Here is a 22,963-nt window from a genome sequence, read left to right as displayed (position 1 = left end):
GCCGTAAGCAATTACAGGTCGAAGAGATAAAAAACGTTATATTTTATTCAAAGGCTTGTGAAACTGGTACAAGTCATCACCAGTTATGTTCCGTTTGGCTACGATCCATAAACAGTGCAGTAAAATTCCCAAATTAGTACAAACGGACTTCGTCGACGAGAGGTATTGCGTAAATGAATAAGTCTAAAAGTGCAACGGTACGGGAATTGGGCCGACGCCAGCGCATACGGCATCGTGAAGTGAAATATCTGAAATAGAACGATTTCCGAGAAGCAAGGATCGGGATGCAGTGTGATATATTCCGTTATTATCGTCTATTATCTCTTAGGATATACTGACAGCTATTGCGTCAACGCTTTTGTTTTAGTTACCATTCCTCCAAGGCCACATATTTGTTAATTAAATTGTTTTGTACTTTGTTGTTAAGTAAACTTGTAGTATCCTTAACAATCATAGTGGAAATTAACAGAATCATTACTATCTTTCAACCTATGTTTTTGTTCGTGCTATAGTGAATTGAATATATCTGTCAATCGTACTTATTACGATATTATATGTTCCGATACGTGCCTAAGTCATGTACACGTAAATAAAACAATCTTTAATTTTTTTATTTTAAACTTAAAATAAAATAGTTATGTAATTGTTTATGTCTCCTTGTGTCCTTGTATCCGATGTCTTTAATTAAGACTAAAGTATCCATTTAAACTCGAATAAAATGTACTTTGAGAAACACAGTTGAGCGGGGATTCCCACAGCACTATACTATCAGGCCGCTATTTATCATCTCTAAAGTGAAGGTTTGAATTGCTTGTTACCTCATAAGCTGCAGCTATTGACCGCAGATATTCAATACAAGTTGCGTGATACCTTATTGAGTAATATCAGTGAGCGGTGTAGTATGCGATGCGTTCTGTAAGTTACATGCGTCCACGCCTCACTTGCTTATATTGCTACAATACATCGATCTTTTCGTGTGGTGAATAATCGAATAAATATTAAGAAACTAATTATGGTAATCACATGCAAATAACTTTGATTTTGCCATCATAATATCTTATACAACAAAATCAAATTTCAAGCAAATAATTCATCCGGTAATCATATAACTACCTAAAACGATATCTTCTGTGATATTCAGACACTGCAACATCCTGAGATAGTCCTGGTAGACATATCGAGAGCAGGACTCCTGTTAGGTGAAGCGATGACTTGATCTAAATCGCGAGATGCGGGCAACGCAAGACTGGTCGTCGTGGCGATCTTTTGGCTTCCCCAAAGCTTCTGCCTTGCATTGGACATCTATCGGCTTTCTTGATGATGATCGTAGTCCTAACACCAAAACACTTTCTCGACTCTCCAGACAACGTCAATGTAATATCAGTAATACAAAACAAAAACAGAAAAATCACAGCCAAGCAAGACTGCTGGCGAGGTAGGTTACAAACAAGAGATAACACCACGTATCTGGCAGACCTTTATTCACACGCGTTGCTGGTGATTCTACCATCATTTCTTGTTCCAGAGCTAACCACCGAAATAGTGGTAGCCACCAGAAAACAACAACCAATCTAGTCGAATTTTTGCCATAACCACAATAAAAACTAAATGATTAATATCGTAAATTCTAATTACTCGAAATTGAGCATTCCTTTTTAATATAAAACTAGTTTTTTTTTTAAATGGACATGTTAAATGATACAATTTTAAATTTCAAAATTCATAGTAACATTATCTTCGTTTTGCATGTTTAATATCGTTTACATACGAACGCAAAGTCCTAGCGACATAATTCACATGTGTCATTAAATAAGTAGGTCCCATAATTCGAATGATTTTACTGTCTACAGCGACATGTTAACTCGAATACCTGTAATATCTTATACGTTATTGCCCGACTCTAGAAATAGGAGCTACGGTCGTACCAACTCAAATAGCAAACTATTTATTTTCAAGTAGAATTATAAAACAACTGTATTAAATTAATCCGAGTTAGCACAAGACTGTTTTCTATGGTTCTGGGTCATCTCTTTCTCTGTTTTTCTCCCTCATTATACCTTTCATGGGTATTCTATGTGATAGGCTAGATAGATACCACCTATCTAGACGGTCTATCTTAATAGGGCGTAATATATATCTTATAGCTTGAAGGCGCCGTTGTCAACTGTTTGATCCCCATGCCTCGTGATGTTTGGCCAGAATATCTCTTCACGAATCTGGCTCGTCATATTCATGTTTGGGCAAAAATTTTCATCACGAGTCAGACTCGATAAAGCACGACAAGAGGTTGACGAACTGTATGGTTTCTATAATATGTACACCAATAAAGACGTTGACGCAAAGTAATGAATTAGATAGCTGTTTTCACATACTTTAAAAAGTTTTAGGCTAAGCTTTTAAGTTTTAGCATCGAACGCTTTGAAGTTATGAATGTCAGTTGACAAAAAATAGTCTATTAAAAAAAATGTTTAAACTTTTCGGTACTTTGTATTAAAGCTACCGCAGCCAAAAACTCGGCACTTTTAGTGCAGCCTAAAACTTACCACACCACAATTTTTTGCAACAGATCAAAAAATTAAACACTTTATTTAAAAACAAACAAATCTTAGCTAAGTTTCAGTAGCTATTACACTTAAGTATCGACTTTTCTAATAAATATCAATAGAAGTACTAAGAAGTATGTTTACGTTCTTCAGCATGTACATAATTTTACACGAGAAAGTACTAATTGCCATAACAATTCTAGATGGCAAGTAAACGGAATGCATCCATATAATTCCTACAATAATATAGGTCGGTATTTACCCGACTTACGTAATTGGATTGTAACGTCGGATAGCAACGCTGTAAGCGTGAAGGCAATAACCCACGGGTTTAAATTACAAAGTGCGTTTACTTAAGTCGTGCAATTACACTTCTAACATACATAAGTGAAAAAAACCACAATGACCTTTGTGATTTGTGTATTAGCTTATATTTAGCTTGAGTAGTACTTATATGTGGTAGCGTGGTCGCCCAGCGGCAGAGGACTTAGACTTACGATCGTAGATCGCAAGTTCGATTCCCAGGATACAATCTTATATAATTTACAGTTTGTACATTTGTTATAGAGTATTGCTACTGGTCACTTGAAAGAAAGTGAGTTATCCAAGCATGAAAAATAAAATATATTTCGTATTACTGTGTATAATTTGTAAAACAGTTTTATTTTGAAAAGTGTGAGAGGATGCGCAGAAGTTTTATACATACCATAATACAACTGCGATCGCCAATCAGAAATCATCTAGATCGTCTAACCAAATTCTTTCAGTGTAATAACTAAATCTTCTATACGTCCGTTATTTCTTTTACATGTCTCTCTTTTTAGGGATCTCTCTTCCCCTTTTCCATTTTTGGGACAGGGACGTTACAGATTCGGGTAAATATTTTTGTTTATTTTTATTTTTTTTTCCATATTCTCCTTCCTTCCTTCACATTTTCTTCTGTACCTTCCTTTTATACTTCAAAATTTATTTTCCTCACTTACATATCTTCTTCCATGCTTCGCCTTTATTCCCTCATCTACGTTCCCAGATCATTAATTTTATTAGATATCACAATTTTTATATTGTCACAGTTATTTAAACATTTGTTTAAATTATTTACATTTGAAATATTTTTATGAATTTTACATTGTTACATTTTAATATTTACCTTCACATGTTTAACTTATATTTTAATAGAAGTACCTTATCTAGTTTTTTTGCTTACAATTTATTTTGCCTCCAGAGGCTTCTTACTTTACTTCCTATATTCCCAGAGTTCTAACCGACTCTTTATCCTATTTTCATTTACTTTATCACAGTCCCGAGTCTTATCACTGTTTATTGTAGACTGAACCACTTTTCTGCAGAACTGCAGGAATGTTGCAATCGTTGCCTTTCAGCACCCTTTTGAAAAAAAATAGCAAATTACTTTTTTAGTTTTTCAATAGGAGATTTCTATCAGGCGCTTAAAATCATTAATCAAAGGCAGTACATATTATTTAGGTCCTCTAATCATAGTTAGGTCCTTAAAATTTATGTAATATATAGCTAATTACGTTACTTTACTTGATTCGTTATTTGTATGTAATTAGTAAGAAATGTAAGCACTAAAATGCTGCTTTTAATTTCAAACTGCGAACGCATTTAACTTCAAACGAAAACAAATAGAATGAAAACAAAAAGCTTTGCCGTTATTGTTGTATGCTTTTTTTCTCTTTTTATTACAATTTACATGGCCCGTTGTCAAAAAGATATGAAAACAGAAATGTTGGTTTTTATAACCTGTGTACAATTACATTTCTACATATGTATTTTTACCAGCTTTTTTACGTTCCCGACGCTGTAATCTGAGAGATACTACGAGTCGTAATGTACCATTGTTCACCTGAAGTCAATGGATTGGTGGAAGTCACATAAATTTATTTATTTTCATTCCTGTGATATGTTGGTTTTATTGCGTACTTATTATAAATGAAATGTTTAAAATCTGTCTGTTCCTTTTGTAAGGCATATATTAAAATCTGTTTAGTATTTAATATCTGCTAACACATTTTGTTACGCCATTACTATAAAACACAAAATAAAATTAAAAGTTTGACTGGTTTATTTTGTCAATTTTTTTTATTTTAATTTCTCTTTGTCCTTATTTATCGCATATTAAAATTAATATATAAGGTACACATAGTTATTAAAACTATTATGACATATTTAATGGATTCAGGCGTTACATTGCGGAAGTCCATCCTAAATAAGAAAGGACCAATATCTAGCCACCTCCGCACATGCAGTGGTTGTCGTGCATGAAAGTGCACCGCCCGCCAGCCCGCTCGTAAACGCGCATGCGACAGACAATGCCAACCACACAACCGCCACCGTAAATTCACTCTACACGTGTTTCACCCCTCCACGGGGCATCTTCAGGAGTTGTTACACAGATTAGTGCTAAACACCGAGTGAGCTCAGTCCGCTGTCGCTTTGTTATTTATATGTCACCCCCTCCCCACCACAACTTAATGTCACGTGATCGACGAGTGCCCCGACCGATACCCACTCGTCTATTACGTAAAATCTCAAATATAACAAATGCGTAAGAGAGGGTAAAATAAAAATACCCACGTGGTCGATCACGTGACATTAAGTTGTGGTGGGGAGGGGGTGACATATAAATAACAAAGCGACAGCGGACTGAGCTCACTCGGTGTTTAGCACTAATCTGTGTAACAACTCCTGAAGATGCCCCGTGGAGGGGTGAAACACGTGTAGAGTGAATTTACGGTGGCGGTTGTGTGGTTGGCATTGTCTGTCGCATGCGCGTTTACGAGCGGGCTGGCGGGCGGTGCACTTTCATGCACGACAACCACTGCATGTGCGGAGGTGGCTAGATATTGGTCCTTTCTTATTTAACTATTATGACGTTCAAAGTTCAAATATTTGCAATAAAACAAGCATGTCGTTAAACGGATAAATTACCCAACATCTATGAAATAGTAACTTAGTGATACTGCTTAATTTACTTTATTTTAAGGCTTTTTCACATCAAGCAGTTTGCACACTTTGAACATATGTACATTAAACTCAATGTCTTTATATTCCGAAACTAGTTTGTAAACTTAACATATATATAACATATTTTTCTTTCTTCCTCTAGAGGATTTAAAAATTTGTAGATATCAGCTTCCTCTGTAATTAATCTCCGTTATCAAAATGTCCATCTATTGACGACGAAATAACTGTACCTTCGGCTTTAGCTAAGTTCGTCTGTGTTACCGTTAAGACAATTGACACAGATGAAGTTAAAACAATCGCGTAACCATCACCTTTTAGAAGTTTCGAAGAACTGAACTTGGATGACACCGGCTGAGTTACGTATACCAATTTGAATTTAGAATGTAACCTTTTAAAAGCATTCGCCTTTTAAATTGCCTTGCGTAATTGTTTTAAATTTGATAACGCTCCGTCTGCGCTATGTTAACGATGTCAATTTGTGTCTTCCTCTGCTAAATAGGGTAGTGTTACTTTTAATTAGACGATGAAGTGTGAATTTCGTACGATGCCTGTAATTACTCAGCCTTCGCGCTGTTTCACACGGTTGCCAAACATACGCAACACTTCTTCTCTTACCGCTTAAATAGTAATGACTTTTATCAACCGTGTACTTGAGATCTATAATAATATAAACTATTATTAATCCTGCATTATATTGTAATTATCAGGTCGAATACAAAACTTTATGCCAAAAAATATAAAATTTAAAATTCATTACATGTTTTTAAGAGTATTTTATCTTCATCATACATCATGTTCTCTTGGACAGTATTCAGTTCAATATTCTCCGACCTATTACCCGCGTTAAGCATAATAACATGATGTATTCAAACTCAACGTAGTCACGAAATTAGATGCCGCAACGAATCCCGCAACGCTTTCTTTAGATCACTTCTGTGCCATAAAGCTGGACATCGCGTTACGAATACGACTACCACGCTGTAACGTTTTATCTGCACTTCTGTACGGCGTTGAATCGATGAGCAAGAAAGTTGAAGCCTTCAAAATCTGGGCATTGAGAAGAACGCTGAATAAAAGTGAAACAGCGTTAAAAACCAAGAAGAAAATATCAGAAGTGAAATCAGAATACAATGAAAACAACGAAGCCACGTGATGAGAAACTGTGTGTGATGATAAGTGTGAGCAGAAGACTAATATCCTGAGTAAAAAGCTTATGCCAGTGGTATAAAAAGAGCATCCGTTCGTTTTACAGAGCAGCGGTGTCAAAAATTAAAATTGCTCTCAAGGTCGACAACCTTCGTAAGAAAATCGCATTTTATGAAGAACCAACCAACCTGGTAAACTCACCATTTACCAAAACCCTTGTCCATCTACGAATACTAAGCATATTCCGGGGGACCGATTCGAGGTTCCACTTTGGAAAAAAATCTGAAATTATATTTGGCATTATAGTTTTAATGATAATATTAATTCTATTTCAACTGTTTTTTTCTTTTAATATTAAATAGAAATTATTATTAATATTTGCGATTGATAATAAACCCGTAAGAACGTTGCGCATGTCTATAATACTCGTAGAAATACATAGTAGAATATATTAATGATGTTGGCATGCCTTGAAAATAAATAAGCGATAACATCAGTATCCCGTATATTCCGTGCAAACGTGAGTTGTGTTATCTTCGTCGCCTTGTACTGCTAACGGAAGATGTCGCTCTGTACTAATGGCCTGGAAGAGACTATCATCACAATCACACCTTCTGATGGGTAAATTCCTGGAAGACTCTAATTACGTCGCTGACGGAATCTGTGTTATTTTTAATTTATAGACCCTCATATCATTTCTTACTTAATGTTTTTAATAACAAAACTACCTTTAAATACGTATGCCAGTTTAAATTACATTTATTTTAATTGAATTATTTGAAAAATAAATAAAAATATCCGCAATAAAATAAAATAAACGGACGTCCACTGTTGGACATAGGGCCTTGAGATATTTCTAATAACAGCTGTAGGCAGCGACTTGCATTCAATGTCTACTGTCGACCTGAACAAGGTTGTCGGCGCTTGTCGCTCTGTTCTGTGTGCGCTGTGACCTATACATAGTCATTACAATTTTTCAATCCGCTGGGTCATGTCGGTTACGTTTGTTCGTCGACAGGTAAGAAATTGTTTAATATTCAAACACACTTGAAATATAAATTAAAATTAAAAGAAATTGTAGCCTACGCATTACCTCTTCAACTTTACGATCGAATGTCTAGTTATCTATTAATAAACATTCAATCCTTTGTACAAATATAATACGCCACGCTAAGAAACTTGAGACGCGAGTTCAGAGGTCAGGATCAAGTTCTCATATACAGTTTCTTATCATATTGTTCTTAATAATAAATCTTTACATATGTAAATACCGTGTTAAAATATTAACTTAGATTTTTAGTTAGCTATAGCCTATATATAATAACCGTGAATGCATTAATAATATATAATCTGCGTTAATTGTCTCTACGACACAATTTCATATAAGAGAATGATTACACATTCTTTCATATGAAAAATATTGTATAAAGAGGAAATAAACATAAGCATTTCGTAAATCTCGTAATGTAACGCAATTATTTTTATTGTCAATCAAAAAATTTCTTCATGTTGTTCTTATTTTATCATTATCGTCATAAACACATATTGCCTTCCCGATATATTTTTAATAGGACCTGTTGGAAGCTGTGTGCAGCCAGTGTCTTCTGACCAGCATATCAAGATCGTCTGTCCTGTATACGTGGATCTCCTTTGTTGCTATTGCTGTACCGATATCCCCATACTATAAACTTGAGGTCCCAGCGCATATCAGCTCTGTGCGTTATGTGACTTGCCCACTGCTACTTCAATATGCCAATCATATACTTAGGTATCTATTATATATTATTACTAGCTGATCCCGCAAACGTTGTTTTGCAAAAAAAAAATTGATGTTTTAATTTACAAATAAAAAATAAGGGTTGATCGTAGAGGGGTGAAAATTTATGGTTGTATGTATTCTTGTATGCTGTATCATAAAAAATAAAAACAAAAAATTTCGTTAAAAAAAAAGTGTGAACAACCTTTATCACTTAGGGGCATAGAAAATAGATAGTAGCCGATTCTCAGACCTACTGAATACGCATATTAAATTTGGTAAAAATCAGTCAAGCCATTTCAGAGGAGTTCAAGTTCGAACACCGTGACACGAGAATTTTATATATTAGATTTATCCTTCATACATAGAATGGTTGCCTGGAAGAAATTTCCTCTTGTGATGAGTCCACCCATTGTACTTTTTCTTTACTTATAATGCAACTGTTTATATATTCTAAAGTAATAAATAAAATAAAAATATTTTTTTTCTCCCAAAAATTTTATATATGTACAAAGCTTTCATATAGTTCAACGAGCTATTTAAAATAAAACCTGAAGCTTTACAGGAACAAAAACTTCAAGATACGTATCGTCTTTCTACTCGTAAAAGCGGTCCTTTCAGCAAACGAGCGTGTCCTTTACAAAAACGACAACACACGACATAGCGCGATAAAAAGGATGCGGCTTTCATCCACTTCGTGCCAAAACAACGCGCTGTTCCATTATCATTGTGACGAAGGAAACATTGTAAATAAATAAATACATTCTTATAGTTTATAATAATCACAGTTGTAGACACATTGGCGCCGCAGAACAAATAAACATTAAGATACTCGTAACTACGTCCAAAACAAGTCGAATTATGTTTAACAACCAAATATCGCTTCAAAATTATATCTCATTATTAATTCAATTTAGTAATGCATGGCTCCTAGAACATAAAGACAATTATCCTCTACCATCAATTCATATACATAAATTATACAACAGAGTCCTAGACGAAATTATCTATTTATTTATTTATCAGTTAAATAAAACTGTTAATTTTACATTGCCGATTTTTGATAAACAATGAAACAAATATTATTGTTTCGATTCCTTGCTAAACATCTTTGAAAATTCTCTACTTATATCTCTCTCTCCCCCTCTCTCTCTTTGTGTATAGTAATTATTTTTAAACTAGTTGTCTTCGAAAATTATTACACACATACCTAAATCTACCACCTTTTACATCTAGAACAATAAAATACCGAAGTATGCGGATGAATCGACAACAAGTATATATCGTTTGATAACGCTCCTCGATATGTTATCTAAGATATATATAATGACAATAAATGTTTTTTTTTAATTTATAGCATTTGTATTTTATTTAAGTCAAAAGCGTTCGAGGTCAATATGTCACGCACCGGCACTCCCTCGACAAACAGTTGGAACTTGCCTCTTACACGAACATCGATACTTGAATATTCGATTACGTCTCTCGAATATAATAACTATGAGTCTGCAATCGTTGTTCATATAAATAATCGTTTTCAAATCGGCGTTAAAATTGAAAAGAAAAAGTAGCGTAAAATATTACGTTCAGTGATACAGTGTACAAAAAAGTTTTGATCCCCGACGCTTCAAAGAAATGTATCGTTCCGGTACATTCCGTATGTTCTTATTGTTGGCACTGGAAACGGTAGTAAGGGTGTTGTAGGAGCATGCGCGCAGCTCAAGGACACGCACCGCGCCTCAGTCTAGCGAGAGGCAGCGACGCGGCCGCCTGCCCTGGCCCAGCCAACTCCGCTCCTATGTACCACGATGCGCAGTGCCGCAGCGGCCGACCCGTGAGACCGACGCGACCACCGCACGACCACCTTACCCCGGGACCGACCACGGCTCCAACCCGCAGGGCGACCTTAAGCACCGAAGCCCCGCGTTCTCTCCGATTCAGCCTTGTAATTGGATTTTGACGTTCAATAAACGACTTAATGCTGATTTGATCGGCGAGCGCTTTCCGCTTCGATATTGCAGCTTGCTTTGACTGATTTCCCGTAAGGGCCCAGCTTTGTGTGTAATCGCTTTGTATGTTTGAAAGAATGATATCGCACCGATATGAGGACTTACGTAACGTTTCTTTACGGAGTCAGTGGTGCATCACGATGCGATAGTAAAGTCGGCAGGCGAGCGTAGGGAGCGGCGGACGATAGACGCGAGCGCGAACAGCTGAGAACATGACTTGCTGGGAAAGTGTAGGACTGCTAGGCCCTTGCGCACTTCTAGCTTCCTCCGACGTCCGGGTGAGTCTCTCCAACATCAATTAACTGACGGATCTGTTTCTTAATAGCAACCTTTTCTTTTGGATTTAATACTCCCGTATCTCTAATTATTGCAAGGATAATATATTTTTTCACAATTTATTTTAACATTAACAGGTTGTATAAAATAAATATGACACCTGTTAGGACAAATATTATCTGATACGCGCTTAAATGATTAAGTACTTATATACGTTTTAGCGTGCGTTAATTGAAAATTGTGTGTACATAATATTGAAAACATTTTTCATAAACATGGTGATTAAAGTTGCTACTATCGTAAATATAATTAAGTAATGATTCATCCCTATTTTCAAAACAAATTAATAAACAAATATTGACGTGTCTGCAAAAATAGCTTATAAAATAGCCGGTCAGAAAACAATCGGGGTTCGGAGTTCCGTTCATAAACATTACAAGATGGTGTCTATAGTCCTGCTTACGACAGAAGAAGTTTTACAACGAAATGGATATTGGTTTTGTTTAGACACGTCTTGGATTACAGTTGAAATGGAACCGTTTGAGGAAGTGAAACCTGAACACTTGTTCTCGAAGCCGCTGTCGAGAGACCTATACTACGCAAGATATCCGGATATACCGAGAAGCGAGTCGGAGGATGAAAATCCATTAACGGTTTCGGGTTTCAAATCAAAACACGAGGAATGGAAATCAAAAATTCGTTTAAAGAAACTGGAATCAAGAAAACGGCATTCCTGTAATTCAAATTTTAGTATTAAATCTTCTAATAGCAACCCATCCGCGTTGTGTAACAACACCACTACAAGAATTACATCGCTTGTGCCAAAATTTGAAGGGCCTGTTGATCTAAAGTCTAATAGTAATGACGATAAGGTCCGAGCGTTCTTCAAACGTCTGCTTCAAAGTGTTCCGCCTCCGCCAGTTGAAGAATTAACAGAAGCAAGAAAATGTTCCATACTAGAAGCAGAGGAAAAAGAAAAAGATTTTAATAACGTTGTTCTACCTAACTACACAGAGTTTGAAAAGGATAAAATACTTAATCCGAAACACGAGAAAAGCTTAGTGCCGAGAACATCGACGCTGAAAAAGAAAATTCGTAAAGTTGTCTTTAATAGTGATTTCTCTAAATGCGATTCTTGGTACGAAACAATTTATGGAGTCTCTGATATAATAGGTTCGATGGACTCTCTTCAGCAAGCATCCACCAGCAGCCGTGTATCATCAGAATTCCTAACAAAACAAGTTGATACAAAATTACGAGACAAGAAACACTGGAAGGTTTCTTTATCGTGGTCTGATTTAGTTAAATCTTGTGGAATAGGCAGCTCGTTACTGACCAGCACAGAATCTTTACTTAAAGATGACGTCGTTAGTCAATCTCATTGTGCAAACGATAAAATTTTTGACGTATCCTCCGAAGACGAGGAAACGGCATACGCAAAGTTTGCAGAACACAAAATTTACCAAACCTTAAAAATTGATAAAGGAATTATAGATTCGTCTTCTATGAATGATTTGAACAACGTGGAGCAGTTGAAAAATTATGCCACCAAAACTCACGTTTCATTTCATGGCTCTATTTATCGTTTGGCTCCTAAAGATATAGAAGAATCAGTAAACGTTTCTTTAAATTAGTTAAGACATAGCGTATAATTCTGTAAATAATTAGCAATAGAATATTAAATAGATTTTAATTTTACGCAGTAGGTTAAAAATTCTGCTATGGCCACAGAATGCAATAGGTATATATATTTTATTTTTTTTATTTAGCTTTTCACGTATGTGAAGGTATGTTAATTGACGCTCCATGTTGTTACAGCCACCTGAGAACGAGTTGCAGAAAAATTCGGATCGCGTCCTTTCCGAGCACGAGCTCCGGGTTCAGAGGTCACTGCAGAAATTAAATGTGCCCGAATGGTAAGTTACATTATTTTTAATTAACACTGTAAGTAAGATGTTCCCAGACATTATTTTTTCGTAGAACACTGTTTGCCGTGAACCATTAGGGTCGACATTTCTACCGTATTACCACAAATCGACAAAAATGTGAAGATTAGATCTATGGAAGTTCTGTTAAATAAGGATTATACAATTTTTACAAGTTACAGTCTTTGAGCTTTTTAAAATTGTATTTGCTTGCTTTGATACGTGAAGTAAGGCAATATTTTAGTTCTTCACTTTCGAGAGCAGATATATTTTTGTAGATAGCTTACTAATTGTGGACCTCAATTCTGCCGTGGGCTCCTAGAGAACCATCTGGTACAAATGCGAAAAACCATCAACAAGTTGAAACTCTGTTAAGATTTTAATTATGTTAAAAATATTGTATCTAGTCTCTTCATATTTTGTTTTTACAATATCATAGCTTTATTGTCTTTTGGAATGATGAACATTACAAACGGGAATCGAAAACTGTGTCAAATGTCCTTAGCTATTCAGCGTTCGGACTGAATAGCTAAGGACATTTGTACTCTTTATCGGGTTCTACATGAGTCGAGTAGAAATAGCCTTTTATTCTCATATTTTATAAGGGAAATTCTCAACGACGTAGTCTATAAAAGAAATCGAGCAAAGAAACACAAGTGTTCTCACCTCCCGCTTTAAAATCTTTGATGCGCAGCTCACGAGACGACGAGTGTGGATTAGTTACCTCTTACGTCGCATGCTGTCGACCTAAATCATTTCGATCTGTTTTGAGACACATTTTATAACTTATTAATGATAAAAGTGTAACAATATTGTATTGATACGTTCCGGTATCTTGCTAATTTATATATTTTTTAAACTCGCTAGGTATTGACAACATTTACACGATAGATACAGTTCTATGTCGCGTCACATAGGTCATATCTGGGACCAAATATCTAAAAGATATGATATTAATAATATTATACTAGACCTTTGTGGTCTTCTAAAACAGCTTTCATGCAGTATTAATATTAGTAAAAAAATGCACTGTTGTAAGATCTCAAATAAAGATACGTTTGATACCCTTGTAGGATACCATGTTGTGGAATGTCAAGTTTTGTTTTTATCTTTATTTCGGCTGTAAGACGTTCACTGCTAGACATAGGGCTCCACTATAGATTTTTAATTAGACCAGTTGGAAGCATCTAGAGTCTTTCGACGACCATAACATAGTCGTCCTGTTATCTTAAGGGCGGACGTCCTGTGCACTTGCCGGTCTGTGGTCTCTACTCCTCCTTAAGGAACCTTAAGGATCCTGTGGCCATATGTTTTGCGCGTAATGTGTAGAAAATATAACGAATAAATGAATTGTCCATATTATGCGCGTGATTGATGACTTTTGAATGTTTTGTTGTATTTTAATTTTTGTGCTAGAATTTGAAAAATATTTGTATAATATATATGTATAATTTTTTTATTGACTTGAGTATGTTTCATTATATATATTTAAATGAAAGGAATAGTTAGCTACTGATGATGTAGCACTTTCTCTATAATCATTTTTTTAACATATTCAAATTTCAAATATATTACATAAAAATATATGTCCATTACATAACGCAATAATGTGTCACGATATGAAGTTCAAATCGTTCCCGGTGACCCAAAAAACTAGCACGGCTACCCAAATAACAATCGGATAACGTAATCACCTTATCAACGGAAAAAGTTCAAAAATATTATTTTAGTAGAAAATTATACGTGGCCTGCAATTCGACGATGCTATCGGATACGATTTCGTGTGATAAGGTAATTATTTTTTACAATTATGTTGGCTAAACATAATTATATTTATTTTCCTTTGAATGTACAGTTAGTAATTAATAAATGTTTTTATGTATTCAATGATTTTTATTCACAAAAGTATTTCTTGATATCGAACGATTTGAAAAATGGTCGGCACTTGAACAACTTTAATTCAATTTTAACACGAACCTCAAATAGTTCAAATAAGGTTACGTTTAACTACATTACAAAGAATTAATTATATAAACAAGGGCTTGTAGGCACTCCATTTTTAAACATCGATTTTAAAAGTTTTTTTTTTTATTTTCTAAATAATTCAAATTAAATAATTCATCTGTTCTTTTTATTCAGAATGATTGGTTATATGTAAAAGCTTTTAAAGTGTTAATATATAGCTCATTCGCTACAGCCTATCCAAAAATAATTGGTTTCAGAACTAATAATTAACATAATGTAAAAAGCGTTTAAAAATTCTGATTACTACTTATTAAATTTAACTATTGTTTATTAGATCCGGTGGTCTGGTGATTGGAAATAAGTGTAAAAGCTTTAAAGCTTTTTGCTGGAAAATGAGCTATATATTCAACCTTTTTATACCTATAAATTTTCGCACGCGAAAAAATTTATAGGTATAAAAGTCTATCTGCATTTGCAACTTTGTCAATCGTCAACGTTTGAAAACATGAAGCTGATATGAATAAAATAATAAACAATGACAGTTTATTATTAATGGACTGTGATATTTGATCGTAGGTCGCACGCACACTTTTTATATATTCATTGTTAGTACACGGTAAAGAAAAACTTCGCTATGGAACCGACATTTCGTAAGAAGAAGTATTTTTAGAATTTATATAAAATTCTAAAAATACGTGGCATCGTTCTCTGTCGCGTTTTACGGGAGAGAGTGGAAAACCACCCTTGCACGTATTTCTTCCTTTTTGGTTGGGAAATAAAAGTCAGTTTTGACCTATCTAGTTTATATTACAGAAAGACTATTTACAGATATAATTGATTCGACCTGAATGACATCGTCTGTCAGCGCCCAAATTCAAATCGGCGTTCTAATTTCGAAGGATGAATAATAAATGAACATTAAAAAGTATCGACGACGGTACTGGCCGGTATTTATTATTACGGAGCATTTTAATATAATTCCTTTAATAAAAAATATTATTTGTAATTTTAACAAATTAGCGTTCATGCCCCAACGAGCTTATACTCAATTATTCGCTTTGGTATCAATATAACTACTCATGCGTTTGCTAATCAGAGATGTTTGATATAAACCTATTTTACATACAAATGTCAATTGCTTTAATAAAATTATTATTTTATTTCTTAATATACTGTATACTGTCGGCAGTTTATTGTAATCGATTTTACATATTTAATCTTTATACATCAATATTTAATACTGGCTGATAAGCCTGTGTTTTTTAAGTTTTTGTCATTTAAAAATTGTAACACAAAGGATTTTTTTTTAATTTTCTATATTTTCAAATATAATATTGCTTACCAACACTCTGTAGCAACATCTTATACCCTTAAAAATATGTTTATGATATTATCATCAAATCAATCGGAAGGAGCTCACTGCAAGGCCTCCCCCATAATGTCGATGGGGTTATATCCCATAATCGCCACGCTTGGCAAGCGGGTTGACGATCGTAGAATGATTATTATAGTATGCAGAGGACGCTGCTGCACATCCTCTGAAAAATTATTTGTACACAGTATCAATCCACAAATAATGCACAAAGTGTAAATTAAAGTGAAAATATTATAATTAAACCACCAAAGATTGTCACGATAACCTGCCCACCTAGTGGGGTGCCCTAGTCCTTGCCTTCAACTATTTACCTACTCTTTTTATGTAATAGGTTATGTAAACGGTCCATCCTTTTCTAATAGAAAATATAAACTTGCTTAATTGCTACCAGTATAGGTGGCAAGTGTATAAGTGTTTGCGGTTGGATATGTAACAGTATTTTGCATTACAAAACCAGAGAAACTATCATTTTGCAATAAACAGGTCATATCACTGACCATCGTAAAAATATTTCGCTCGTCTTGCAAGTAATATAGGATCGTTATCGATTTGTGGTCGATACCGGTATAAAAATGATAAAATAATCCCGATATCTCGTTAATTAATTATCACAACACCACGCCTTGTTCATTTCCAATAGCTTGCTACCCGCACTTTATCTCATATATACATACATTTATAACACACGCCGATATACTAAACAATTATTTACATAATCCGCGTACGGTATCTACTGACACATTCAAAACGTTATGTATTTAAGCGGCCAAAAGTTATGTCTCGTAGACGAATCAGTTCAAATCCTGACAGGTATAGGTGTTTCGGAAAACAGAAAATTTCGAGTCGTGTGAACTTTCGACTCGTTTCATATTTTTTTTTATATTGGCTTCAATTGGAGAAAAACCAAATATAATAACTTGTCGTAGAAATATTGTCTACAGTTTACTGTTTCGAAGATGTTTGCGCTGTTAGCCCTAAGGCTTTTACAACTTCGTCTGATATGAGTTCATGGAGCGGAAGGGTCCGTGAACTATAGAAAATTTCTATTCTAAGTGTTACTATACTGTAGCGCATCTTAGGAATGATGTGCTTGCCTCCAGGCTTATTCAATACTTACTAAATATTTCCTAAAAAATCGCATATTCCCTAAAAAAATATTTAGTACATCACAATTTCTTTCGTCTTTCGTCTGTTATTCTCTGATCTGAGGCATTTATTATTCGTACTGGTGGTATACTCAACTTGACGTCTATCATCGTCATCATTTCATCAATAAGACGTCCACTTCTGGGCTCAGGCTCCCCCCATAGGTTTTTTTCAACTCCCTGCTGATTTCCAAAACCATTCTGGATTAGAAGCTGCCTTCAAGCAGTCTTCAGATGACTTAAACAAAATCCTCTGTCCAGCTTGTGGGCGTACGTCTTACCTTGTGCTTACCGATCCAATCTCAATTCCAAAAGCTTAACGTTAATAAGAGAAATATCGAATATTGAATAAAGAATTTTTAAATTTTAATTTAGAACATACAATATAATTTTCTATGTGCAGGTACAAGAACGCACCGGCAGCGCGCGAGGGCTTCCTTCTGCGCAAACGGCTCTCCGACGCATCATCCGCAGCGCGGTGGGGAGGGCTCAACTCGAAGACCACTTCGCTGGGCAGCCTCGGGGCTAACGCCCAACCCCCGCCGCCGCAACTGTCTCCACACACTACCAGCTTCGGGAGATGGTCCACTAGCCGCCTTAATTCTAATCAAGTCAGTAAATTTTAACATGACTTTTACATCTATAGGTACAGAGTACCGGAGTGGAGAGATGTTCTCTATTCTAAATGAAAGACTATTGTGTGCACCACATAACTGTTTTATATGGATCGCTCTTACCCGATGGCGCGCGGTGCATATGTTATGGTCCTGTTACATTTCAACCGATGCTCAGAGTCCGTAATCTATCAACGAAACAATTATTTTAGGGTCGATTGGGACTCGCGGGTTAGAAACCGATAAGTATGAAGGTTCAAGTGGCAGCTACACATATTCGGTTGCGGGAAGTTGCCGGTCACCATGATCTCTGAGGGAATCCTTTGTCTTGTAGTAAACGTCTAGTCGGCTGACATAATAATGATATTTGTTCTCACCCCTTCTATCACTAGATCAACGAACGCCTTTTGGTACTTAGGTCTTTTTTGCCTGTTATATGATTAAATGTACAATAAATATTAAATAAAAACATAATATCCCACAGACTTCTCCATGCTCGTCCACCCGCAGCAGTATCCGCGGCGGCAGTCCGCTGTGCTCGCCATCCGCACGGTCCTCCTTCAGCGCGCGCCAGCCTTACCTTGGCTGGCGCAGTCAGGAACGACTGAACACCACACCGCGCACACCACACGAGAGGTAATCCACTTCTAACACCAAAAAACTTATTCATACCTGTTTCTGTACAGTTGTTTTATGCGTTTTTTACATGTGGAATTTTTTGTGCGGTATATCAATTGATGTTATTAATAAAAACCAATTAATAGGTTTGGTAGTCCATTTACCATACCATCAAAAATATATTAAACACAAAGACATTTTAGTTTTAAGATTCTGTATTCGAGCAGTGATAGTCCAACTGACTATCACTCGGGCTTGCGATAATAGGTCGTGTGTTCGATTGCCTAGATACATACTTAAGCATTAATGATATAGGGTTGGGATGGTAGGATAGGTAGGATGGTAGCAGCGTTCTCTGCGTACCATAATAATACCACCCTGCGATTGCCAACCAGCTTTTCAACCCTGGCGATAATGGTATATCCCCCATAGATATATTTGGAGGAGGCCTATACCTTGCAGAGGTCGTCGAGAAACGACGATATCTATATTCTGTATGTAACTATAACTCTAATATATATATATATATATATATATATATATATATATATATATATATATATATATATATATATATATATATATGTATATATATGGTTTAGAAACTTGAAATTTGGTAAGAATATTTGTTTCGTAGAAGAGGTAGATCAGTTAAGAATGGATTTCACGACATTGCACGCGCAGAGGGGGGGTGGTTAAATGAGCTTTCATTAAGTTCGCGAAGTGGGCGGTGAACAGCTAGTTTAATATGTATTTGTTGTAATGCTTCAAGTTATAAGAAGTATTTTATCAAGAACTAGCGGTGATAAAGAAAACAGAATGTACAGTTGAACTTGTTAGTATATGTGATTATCCTATTATAGGTTAGCTTCGTCCCTGCTGCAACAATCAAGCGCTTCAGCCAAAGCATCGGAAGAGATCCAGTCGTCGATTAAAGAAGTGACGTCGGCCATCGTGCATTACGTGTCGGGACTAGAACCCGCTAACGGCGATTTGGATCTACAGCCTTCGCCTAGATCCAGTCAGAAGCTGTATTGGCTCGAAAGTTCATTCGTTGGTATGTTTTTCGGATACATCTAATTATGATTTTTTTTTTAATTGTTTTTTTATTTAATTTATTATTGCTATTTCGTCAGATGCCTTCTTAAAAATACAGATAGAACAGAGAAAAAAAAACACATTAAATATTTAGAATAGTAACGCCATTGCAAAAGTAATTACAAATAAATTATTACATTTAATTAATTACGCTTTTTAAAAAAAAAACGGATATGGACGTATCTGTCCGAACTTCGCGGTTGCATACGGGTCAATCGAAAGCAGGCTACATTACATCTAATCAGCTTAAAAATACAGTTTAAAATCGCTTGCTCTGGATGTACTACAGACCACAGGGATATAAACAATAACATTTCATTTATCAATTAAAAAAATTCGTTCCCGACACTGATAGGAGCAATGTGACAAGCCAAGGGTTAATAACATGTAATTTGAACTAAAAAAGTACTATTTACCGTAACGATTTATTTTACATAATTATAACTATGATTATTATACTTTAGCTATTTATTGTCTTATTTATTTATTTTATTAACCTAAACCTCAAATGAATTATTTTCCAGGTACGAAACCGTTAGAATCGCCGCAAACGCCATTAGTGGTGACAGAATCGCTGCCGCCTCCTCACCCCCGCCCGCCATCTTCTCTCCGCCTCGAAAACCGCGCCGCGCCTGGTGAGCGAGCGTGACTACAAGAACACATACACTGCAGGCTTAGATTTATACCGCACGAATACATTCCGGCGTAACCCAGCAATGGTTATTAAATTTTAGTAGTTACGATCGTCGCAGTCGTATAACAATCAAAACACGATTTGCGATTTAATTTCTGACAAACCATACAATTATATAAATGAGCTAAACAAAGGAAATTTTATGAATCGAATGTTAATTGCATTTAGTTAAAAAATCAAAACCTGCAGTGCTATTTTTGGTTCGTTTTATGTAATGGTAATATTTCTGTGAGTTAATTTTTGTGCTGTTTGACTTTTTTTTTAGTTATTTCGTTATCGAACTATGTTTGCGAAATTTTATTTTTGTGTAATTGAGCTTCATAGACTGTTTAAGACTCAGGACCATTGTCATGTGCAGTTTTAACTTTTTGACGATATGAGCACTTCGATTTTCAAATTTCTCGTTTTGTACGTGTTATATTTGCATCATGACAAAACTGCACTAGCTTGTAGTGGCTTCGATTTCCGTTGTGGCTTAATACTGTTTCACACTATTCATTATTACATTACAACATATTTCACTGTTTTTTTCTGTAATATGTAAATGTTGCTAGTACAATTATTAGCGTGACATTGAAAAACCCGCCAAAATATTTTTTTTATTTTTTAATATAAATATTTTTAGATTAAATGATTAAACTAACTAAATGTTTTTTAGTGTATGAAAACAAGAAATGTTATGCACTTTTTAAAACATATCATAATTTTACTGGATCAAGAACATGTAAACACATTTTATTTATGAAATGTTAAAATCGTTTTTCTTTTAAGTTCCAATAGTTGTCGAAATTACAATAGTATGAGTAAAAATTCCAGGAATTAATATTTTATTAAACATTCAATGTACAACATAAATTATTTCGTTTGTGAGTTTATTTAAATGCAATACTGTAGCATTTAGTTTGTATGCTAGTAAATAATAACATAGATTTGTAAATAATTTATCATGTTGGTATATTTTACTTTAGGTGCTAATAAATCTGTTACCTACTTATATGATTTTAAAAGGATGTTTCAAAGTATTTACAATGCTATGTTCCAATTTAAAAATAGACTTTTATGATTTGTCACAAACATTAAAGGTGTTAACAATTGCCTAAACAATTAAAAACAGCATTGATGGCAACAGTTATCAGAACCATAAACAAGATTGGTGGTGAGAAGTGACATACAGACTGAAGACTAAATATTTAAGTTCCTTCTACTTAAATCACCTCGTAATTTATATTTGGGGTCCTATGATTGGTCCTTAAGTAAATTATACAGGTTCTGATTAGGTTAGAAATTTATGATTTGCGCACAAATTTCGCACCGCCGAATAAAATAAACCGAAATTAACGTATCGAATTTGTTTAACGAAGCCAATCACTGACACCGTATTGTCTATGACAATAACTTATGTTTAAGGAACTAATGCCTGATGAAAGTGAAAGGCAATCTTGACGAAGTGGCTTCTCAAATGTTGGAAATGCAACTTTTATTAAAAAATCAGTTTTTCCTTTCCAATATATTGTTCCATAGCTCTCTAAATTTTTATCTTCATCTACATGCACATATTTAACTGTTGTTCTAATAGTACCTAAAATGTAATTTTTATACGTAGAGATAGTATTATATTTAGAGAATCTCGGTACCTTCATTTGTATTTAGTAATCACGAAAGTATTTTTTTAATGTTAACAGCAATGAACATTCTATATTTTACATCAATGTAATTTAGTTAAATTTTAATTATAACAATTATTGAATATATTCAGTTTATTTTAAATTTTTTGTTTTATTTTTTATTTCTGTGTCGTCCATTTTTTATTATCACATAGATAAATTCACCGTCACCTGTGATTTATAATTTTTTTAAAGTCATAGATGCAAGATCTCATAGAACGTATTTATAACAATAAAATTTTATCTCAGTTCAAATGAAGATCATCAAATACGGTAAGTAAAAGTATTTTTTTTTCTTTATTTAGCTAAAACCAAGAATCATTGAAACACTATTAGAAATATTTTCATAGTTTACTAACAATGAATTTAGTAGCTGTTATCTCATTTTCATCTTTTAACATTTATGTCACTATATTGTTAACAATCCGCAAATAAACGCAGCTTCACGTAGATAATTTAATTATTAATTTTGTATGCGTAGGAACATTTGTCATACGTAACAATTTAAAAAAATTACCAACATTAGAGTGAATTCTGAATTAACGTCTAAAATCTGATTTTTAACATTTACCTAATTAATGTTCAATATTTTAAAGCTCGGTTTAAAATATGTAACTTTAAAACATGTTTTTGATAAATTAAAAAAATATTATAGACAGTACATTGTCTATGGGGTCTTAGCAGGACTATATAAATTCCATATGTTTATAATATGTCGATAATTTGTAACTCCAATCTAGAAAAAACTAATACAAAATAAGAAATGTAAAGAAAATCAATTTCAATAATACTGTTTTTTATTAAGAATAACATATTTCCGAATATTATTGTTAAAAATTAAATTTATTATTTATATTATTAAATAATTTTTATCTGAATGATCACGAAAGGATAGTCGCATATAATAAACAAAAAGATGCTATTAATAATAAATAAATATATTGTATATAGATACGAATATCACTGATTTAAGATTTTAAGAGGGCAGCGCCACATATACAATCACTGAAACCGAACCTGACCGCAGACCAAATTTTCTGGTCATATAATTGTACGAAATCCATTTTTTGTCTATATTAAAGATAGTTTATATGTGCAAATCTAAAAAGCCGAAGCAACTTAAAATCCGAATACAGGATGACTAGTTATA

At 34.4% G+C, this 22,963-nt stretch overlaps 1 protein-coding gene across 1 annotated transcript in view; it reads left to right on the top strand.

Moving 5' to 3' along the window:
* Positions 1-22,963, top strand: part of LOC137929956 (serine/arginine repetitive matrix protein 2) — a 118,358-nt gene that overhangs the window by 92,563 nt on the left and 2,832 nt on the right. Inside the window, exons 4-8 of the mRNA XM_068773113.1 lie at positions 12,534-12,631; positions 17,529-17,736; positions 18,224-18,375; positions 19,221-19,414; positions 19,980-20,090. Coding sequence (XP_068629214.1) covers positions 12,534-12,631; positions 17,529-17,736; positions 18,224-18,375; positions 19,221-19,414; positions 19,980-20,090 — 763 coding nt within the window. The remainder of the gene's footprint in view (positions 1-12,533; positions 12,632-17,528; positions 17,737-18,223; positions 18,376-19,220; positions 19,415-19,979; positions 20,091-22,963) is intronic.

Source organism: Battus philenor, unplaced genomic scaffold (genome assembly GCF_028537555.1).
Source record: "Battus philenor isolate CCGP_79_NKW_IND1 unplaced genomic scaffold, ilBatPhil1.0.hap1 SCAF_5, whole genome shotgun sequence".
NCBI lineage: Eukaryota > Metazoa > Arthropoda > Insecta > Lepidoptera > Papilionidae > Battus > Battus philenor.
Note: the sequence above shows the minus strand (reverse complement) of the source record. Positions and strands in the feature narration are given on the sequence as shown.